We start from the raw sequence: 7,392 nt of genomic DNA on the forward strand, positions 1-7,392 counted from the left end.
ATTTATATTATATAGTGTTGATATTAAAAAGTCAGATTTTGGATTCTATTGTAGTTTATGAAGATATAAGAAAAAAGGTTGGAAATGTTTATCCACGAACAATAATAGACTTTGATTTGAAGATTGGTATTAACCCTATTTAAATTGGGTTTAATTTCTTAATATTTATGTAATCAGTTTCATAAAACCCACATTGCTAATTATATATAATATAAATGAAATATATATATATGTGTGTGTGTGTGTGTGTCTGACGCCGAATTGAGATTACATCTTAAATATTTTGGGCGCCAAAATGGTATGTTCTTTTAATTTTATAATTTTCATTTTAGATCTTTTGTTTTTATTATTATATATAGTGGGGTATTTGGGGGGAAGTGGGGAAACTGAGATCAGAAGATAGCTTTATTGGATCCTGTGATGGAACAAAAAAAAATCCAGCCCCTGTCACACACACACACACACCTAGAGATACATACATAATGTACATATATATACATATACACATGCATAATGTACATATATATGTATACATACATACATACATAAGCATGCGCATGTGTGAATACATTCCCACCAAAATTCAATTTTGTCTTGTCTTCCATAGTAAAATAAACGAATGAGGAGACAACAAAAAAAGTAAAAGAAAGATATGTAAAGGCATTAGAAAATGATGAAGCTAAACATATGTGGAACCCGGGAAACGGTTTGCTATCCAATTCTCTATACAAATAAAAAACAGTTTTCTAATTTATGATTAATAAATATTATAAATATTTATATAATCTTTCAAGATTAAAAAAATTGTAATTTCGTATTTTACATATATATTAATAAAAAAGGGACAGGATTAAGATGCATATGCAGTTTACTTTGTGAGAAAGTAACAGAGAGAGAGAGAGAGAGAGAGAGAAGGGTTTTGAGTATAGGGATAGATAGAGATACCATGGAAGTGGGAGTCACTGTGTGAGTGTGGAGTGGTTTTTTTTTTTTTACTTTGCTAAAAAAAAAATATATGCTTCATCATCATAATGCCACAACCATCAAAAGCGAGACCGGAGACGCACACCACAATCATCACCTTCATCATGACTCCTCTCCATCTCCATCTCCATAACCTCCTCCTCTCTTATATCCATCTCTGTAAACCCTAATTCCATCCAAGAAGACATCACCTCCCTTCCTCCTCCATTGTCTTCTCTCTCAACCATGAACACGAATCTTTACTACCCCTCTCTTCTCCTTCTTCCTTTCTTTTTGTTTTCCGGGTTTGTTCTATCTACTAAGCCTAAGCTCCCTCCTGAACTCGTGTCTCTGATCTCCATTAAAACGTCTCTTAAAGGCTCTCCTTCCGCATTCCTTGACTGGGACGTGGCTACGGCTGCGGCTGCGGATGGTGATGCGGTTTGGTGCTCGTGGTCGGGTGTTGAGTGCGACAATGTGACGGCTCGAGTCACTTCCCTTGACTTATCTCGCCGGAACCTCTCCGGTCGTGTCCCGGACGAGATACGTTACTTGTCCGGCCTGTTTCACTTGAATCTTAGCGGCAATTCCCTCGACGGCTCGTTTCCCACCTCTGTTTTCGAGCTCTACAAGCTTATGACTCTCGATATCAGTCACAACTCATTCGGTTCGAGTTTCCCTCCCGGGATCTCCAAGCTCAAGTTCTTGAGAGTGCTCGACGCTTTCAGCAACAACTTCGATGGCCGATTGCCCGAGGAAGTAGCCCGTCTTCGTTTCTTGGAAGTGGTTAACTTCGGTGGAAGCTACTTCGAGGGAGAGATTCCTCCGAGCTATGGAGGTTTACAGAGATTGAAGTTTCTTAACCTGGCTGGAAACGTTCTTGAGGGTGGTTTGCCACCAAGATTAGGGTTCTTACCAGAGCTCCAACACATGGAGATTGGGTATAATCAATTCACCGGAAGCATACCAATGGAGTTCTCGTTGCTGTCGAATCTCAAGTACTTGGACGTTTCGAATTGCAGCCTTTCGGGCACTCTGACGCAAGAACTCGGCAACCTTTCCAAGCTTGAAACTTTGTATCTCTTCGACAACAACTTCTCCGGCGAGATTCCGGCGAGTTACGGCAACTTGAGAGCTCTAAAGTCTCTGGATTTGTCAAGTAATCAGCTTTCTGGAAGTATTCCAGAAGGGTTTTCTGGTTTGAAGGAGCTCACATGGCTGAGCTTGATCAGCAACAATCTCACCGGGGAAGTCCCACATGGCATCGGAGAACTGCCGGAGCTAAGCACATTGCTTCTTTGGAACAACAACTTCACCGGAGCTTTACCGGAGAAGCTCGGATCAAACGGCAAGCTCACGGTGCTGGATGTCTCGAATAACTCGTTTACAGGGACAGTTCCGCCATTGCTCTGCCATGGAAACGCGCTCTTCAAGCTCATCCTCTTCTCCAACATGTTCAATGGCGAGTTGCCGAGGAGCTTGACGAATTGCACTTCTCTTTGGAGGCTTCGGATTCAGAACAACCGTCTAAATGGCTCGATTCCTCTCGGCTTCGGTTCTCTCCGCAACCTTACGTTCGTTGATTTGAGCAACAACAGATTCAGCGGCGAGATTCCGGTGGATTTCGCCGGAGCCCCTGTTCTTCAGTACTTGAACCTCTCTAGCAATTCCTTCCACAGCAGGTTACCGGGGAACATATGGAGCGCGCCAAGTTTGCAGATCTTAACTGCGAGTTTCAGCGATTTGATCGGGGAAATCCCTAGTTACGTTGGATGCAAGAGCTTCTACAGGATCGAGCTGCAGGGGAATTCCTTGAACGGGACGATCCCGTGGGACATTGGACATTGCGAGAAGCTCCTGTGTTTGAATCTCAGCCGGAATTCGCTCTCCGGAATCATTCCATGGGAGATCTCAACGCTTCCGTCGATTGCCGACGTCGATCTCTCTCACAATCTTCTCACAGGAACAATCCCGTCGGATTTCGGGAACTCCAAGACGATCATGACATTCAATGTCTCGCATAATCTGCTCACCGGGCCGATTCCGGCCGGTTCGTTCGCCAACCTGAATCCGTCGTTCTTCTCCTCCAACGAGGGACTCTGCGGCGATGTTCTGGCGAAGCCTTGCGCCTCGGGATCCGCCGGAGACGGCGAAGCGAATCTCGGCGGTCGGCGTAAGGAGCCACAGCCCAAGACGACAGCAGGAGCCATCGTATGGATAATGGCGGCGGCGATGGGGATCGGATTCTTCGTCCTCGTCGCGGCGACAAGGTGCTTCAAGGCTAGCTACGGAGGCGGAATCGACGGCCGGCGAGGCGGAGAGATCGGGCCGTGGAAGCTAACCGCATTCCAGAGGTTGAATTTCACGGCGGAGGACGTCGTCGAATGCCTGTCGAAGACGGACAACATCATCGGGATGGGATCCACCGGAACCGTGTACAAGGCGGAGATGCCGAACGGAGAAATCATCGCCGTGAAGAAGCTCTGGGGGAAGAACAAAGAGAACGGGAAGATCAGGCGGCGCAACGGCGGAGCACTGGCGGAGGTGGAGGTTCTAGGGAACGTCCGTCACCGGAACATCGTACGGCTTCTCGGGTGCTGCTCGAACAGGGAGTGCACGATGCTACTGTACGAGTACATGCGGAACGGAAGCCTGGACGAGCTCCTCCACGCCGGAGAGAAGGCGGCGGCGGCGGAGTGGACGGCGCTGCACAGGATCGCGGTGGGCGTAGCGCAGGGGATCAGCTATCTCCACCACGACTGCGAGCCAGTGATCGTACACAGAGACCTGAAGCCGAGCAACATACTACTGGACTCGGAGATGGAGGCTCGAGTGGCCGACTTCGGCGTCGCCAAGCTGATCCAGTCCGACGAGTCCATGTCCGTCGTCGCCGGATCCTACGGTTACATCGCCCCTGGTACGGCATCTTTTTTATTTTTCATTTATTTTTAACAAACAATGATATAAATAAATATATAAATATATATTAACAATTTGTATTTTTTGTTTTTAATATAGAGTACGCGTATACTCTACAAGTGGACAAGAAGAGCGACATATACAGTTACGGGGTGATATTACTGGAGATGATAACGGGCAAAAGATCGGTGGACGCGGAGTTCGGAGAAGGCAACAGCGTCGTGGATTGGGTGAGATCCAAGCTCAAGACGAAGGACGGCGCGGACGACATCCTGGACAAAAGCGTCGGCGGCTCGTGCCACGTCGTGAGAGAGGAGATGAAACAGATGCTGAGGATCGCGTTGTCGTGTACGAACAGAAATCCGACGGACCGACCGCCCATGAGAGACGTCGTCATGATGCTTCAAGAGGCGAAGCCGAAGAGGAAGGAGGTGGTCGGCGACGGCGACGGCGGCTTAGACGAAGTTTGCGGTGATGTTGTTAAATGCCCAAAGAAGATTGGGAGCGCATGTTAATATGTTTGAAAATTCAAGGCTTTTTTTTTTTTAATGTAATTTCTATATTTTTGGAGGGTGGTGGTGGTGATGGTATAGAATCGGTATCTCATTGGATGAACATAATCTCCGACTCTTTCCTCTGAATTCATTTCATGTTTTAGATATGACATATATACAAGATTTTTTTTTTGGGGGGAGGTCTGGGCCAACATAATACGTCATAATGCTGCCAAAGTTGGCTGCTATAGAGACACTAAAAAAATGAGTGATGGTGTGATTCCTCTCATACCTCACATAGGCGGCATTTTGCATCCGTTACTGTCCCCCAACGCTGCAGGCGATCCAACGTCGGAAGTCGAGATAGCATTACCTGCCAATGGAGAAGAGAGTACCGGGGGATGCACCTTGGAAACCAAACAATCGAAGGCTGCAGGGTCCTGTTGCCCCAAGGAATCTGATCAAGGGGCCAAATATGACAAGATTGTTCGTAATAGTTTTGAATTTTTTTTTTATATTTATACCAAAATGTATCAAGTTCCAACCACGAGAGCATCCCACTACAATTGCAAACCGAAAAGAAATCACCGGTTTAGTTCGGTTAATGCCGGTATACAACGATGCTGCTAGCTCGTTTTTCTCTGATACGCAGAGCAGAAGAAGATTAAACAGTAACTCTGAAATGTGGGGGAGGGGGGGAAGCATTTGCCGAAATGCCCAAAAAACAGGCAAAACTGAAAAGAAGTGGAGATGCGGGGTATCGATCCCCGTACCTCTCGCATGCTAAGCGAGCGCTCTACCATCTGAGCTACATCCCCTATATATTTTATTACACTGTCAACAGTACAAAGGTCAGATTTGGAGAGATTCTCAGAGCCTCTTCGTTTGCGTGTGTGTCATTGATGTTGATTTTGTCTGGTTTTTTCAAGTGAAGGATAAAACAGACAGGGATCTCAGATACCTATCTCTTTGTTTTTTAATGATTGGGAACATCATCTCTGTTGCGAAAAAGACAAATCCTCTCCTTCTCAATGTTTTCAGTTCGGATCTTTCTCAAGTTAAGAAAAAAAGTTGGGGTTTATGAATTGGGTTTCATTTCAATATCCCTTATCCAATGTTTTCTGATACAAAGTTGAAGCAACAATCTTGATTACTATATATTCTTGAATGTGAGTAATGACATCATCACTCTAATTTCAGATACATGATCATCCAATGCGGGGATTCAATAGGAGATCTGGCAAGGCAATGATGGGGAAGGAACAAAAAAGAGATCACCCCCCCAATACCAAAGGAGAACCCAAATAATTACATTTACCAATTCTCAGGACGAATGAACCCTAAAGAGTCACCTTTTGCTGCTGCTCCTCTGCTTCCCTGAATAAACCAGAGAAACTCCCAGATTGAGCCGAGAAATCTTGCACTGTTATCTCCTTCTCGGACGGCTGCAGCTGCTCCGGACTCGTCGGCAGCTCGCCTGCGGATGCCAAGGCTAAGATCTCCTTCTCCTCCAGACCCTTTGCCGGCCCGAGGCTGCATCTTTCGCTCCCATGCTTGGCGAGCGCGTTCTTGAACTTGTTGATCTGCATTTTCCACAGAAAAATCGGTTGTTGTGACGGCAGTATCAAAACTGCAATACAGCAATGTAACGCGGATTGTTTCTTGGAAACATGAAATCTCATATTTGGTGGAATGGTACGGGAATTGCTTACGGTGGCTATGGTGCAGCTGAAGCTGCAGAGTTTGCCATCGACTCCTCGGTAGAACCTAAAGAATGGAAGCACATGAACGTTGAGGCCGTGACACATTGCTCGGAGCTCTTCTTGGTTCACTTTCAGAAACAGCACACCCGGGTTTGATTCAGCCAACTGATAGATCTGTCAATACAGAACATTAAAAAAAACACGAACTAAGTTATTCAGATCCGCAACCGAATCGGTGACATAAACAGAGTTTTCAAGCTGAATGGCATCTAAACCGAGCGTAAAAACACTGGTCCATCATACAATCCGTATGGAAATGCAGATACGAATCCATATCTGATTTTGCATTTGGATAATACGAAACGTTCACCAACTGTTTCAGCGATACCAACGAACTAATTGATCCAAAGGGTTGACTAAAAGTTCACCAGATGATCTACCAATTTGTAAGCATTGTATTGTACACACACGCACAAATATATATACACACCTTGGGGTGAAGAGATTTGCAGCCACCACAACCAGGCGAGTAGAAATCAACAACAACCAATCGATCTCCAGCATTCATCAAGGAATCAACAAGATGCTGGGCGGAGCGGATCTCTAACATGTTTTGTGTTGATGTCCTTTCCCACCACCTCATGCCTCTGCTCAGACCGACCGTTGATGATGTTTTCGCCTGCAACCCATATACATGTTAACAGTTATTTCACAATCTTAAAAGCGACTGAGAACGACAGGAGTGAAAGGATTGGAGTAAATAAACGTAGAGGGACTTACAGGGGACGGGAACACGTTTCGGGCTTGGTTGGTGAAATCTGTTGAATCGACGGAGACTTCCTTCAACTCGAGGTTCAAAACCGGAAAAAGTTTCGATTTTGATTTGTTTTCCTGAGAAATTGGACAAAACCCAGAAAACCCGTGTTTGGTTCTCGGGAAAACCCCATAAACATGAACACCGACTCCACCCCCAGTTCTCAGCGATGAACAAGCAGCCATGGCCGTCTGAAACCAATCAAAACCCAATTCTGTACCCTGACCTAGATGAACGGGAAAAGGCACAAGATTCAAAATTTATGTTTGGGAGGGAGGAAAAATCGAGCCCTCGAAGGAATCTTGGGGAAAATTGCAGAAACCAAAGAAGACCCGAATTCGCATTCACAACGAAGAAAACAAAGTGCAGAATTTGGACAATGAAATTGGTTGTTCTTTGACCACAAAATCAATGGGTTGAAGACGAAGGAAGAAAGTGTATATATTAACCAAACCCAGAGTTTACTGGGTGGGACCTGACCTTTCCAGTGCCCCCTCCC

The 7,392-nt window shown here is 45.5% G+C and overlaps 2 protein-coding genes and 1 non-coding gene across 3 annotated transcripts; 1 reads left to right on the plus strand and 2 right to left on the minus strand.

Moving 5' to 3' along the window:
• The first annotated feature begins 908 nt into the window (after nucleotides 1–908).
• LOC104818317 (leucine-rich repeat receptor-like protein kinase TDR) lies at nucleotides 909–4,541 on the plus strand. Its single transcript, XM_010547854.2, has 2 exons — nucleotides 909–3,880; nucleotides 3,982–4,541. The coding sequence occupies exons 1-2, from the start codon at nucleotides 1,210–1,212 to the stop codon at nucleotides 4,395–4,397; spliced, it is 3,087 nt and encodes a 1,028-aa protein (XP_010546156.1). The 5' UTR covers nucleotides 909–1,209; the 3' UTR covers nucleotides 4,398–4,541.
• Nucleotides 4,542–5,121: 580 nt separating this feature from the next.
• On the minus strand, nucleotides 5,122–5,194 carry TRNAA-AGC. The gene has a single exon. It is a non-coding gene; the product is annotated as a tRNA-Ala (tRNA).
• A 272-nt stretch (nucleotides 5,195–5,466) lies between these two features.
• LOC104818318 (thioredoxin-like 1-2, chloroplastic) lies at nucleotides 5,467–7,392 on the minus strand. Its single transcript, XM_010547855.1, has 4 exons — nucleotides 6,860–7,392; nucleotides 6,570–6,758; nucleotides 6,089–6,253; nucleotides 5,467–5,959 (listed from the first exon to the last, which is right to left on the minus strand). The coding sequence occupies exons 1-4, from the start codon at nucleotides 7,076–7,078 to the stop codon at nucleotides 5,717–5,719; spliced, it is 816 nt and encodes a 271-aa protein (XP_010546157.1). The 5' UTR covers nucleotides 7,079–7,392; the 3' UTR covers nucleotides 5,467–5,716.

This window comes from Tarenaya hassleriana, unplaced genomic scaffold, assembly GCF_000463585.1.
Source record: "Tarenaya hassleriana unplaced genomic scaffold, ASM46358v1 Cleome29, whole genome shotgun sequence".
In the NCBI taxonomy this organism is placed as follows: domain Eukaryota; kingdom Viridiplantae; phylum Streptophyta; class Magnoliopsida; order Brassicales; family Cleomaceae; genus Tarenaya; species Tarenaya hassleriana.

Excerpts from the sequence above, each read along its gene's own strand:
- LOC104818317 (XM_010547854.2), top strand. The coding sequence starts at position 1,210 with ATGAACACGAATCTTTACTACCCCTCTCTTCTCCTTCTTCCTTTCTTT. Across the intron at positions 3,881-3,981 it reads CTACGGTTACATCGCCCCTG|AGTACGCGTATACTCTACAA; the intron begins GTACGGCATCTT and ends TTTTTAATATAG.
- LOC104818318 (XM_010547855.1), bottom strand. The coding sequence starts at position 7,078 with ATGGCTGCTTGTTCATCGCTGAGAACTGGGGGTGGAGTCGGTGTTCAT. Across the intron at positions 6,759-6,859 it reads GAAACGTGTTCCCGTCCCCT|GCGAAAACATCATCAACGGT; the intron begins GTAAGTCCCTCT and ends TATGGGTTGCAG. Across the intron at positions 5,960-6,088 it reads TCAGCTGCACCATAGCCACC|ATCAACAAGTTCAAGAACGC; the intron begins GTAAGCAATTCC and ends TGGAAAATGCAG.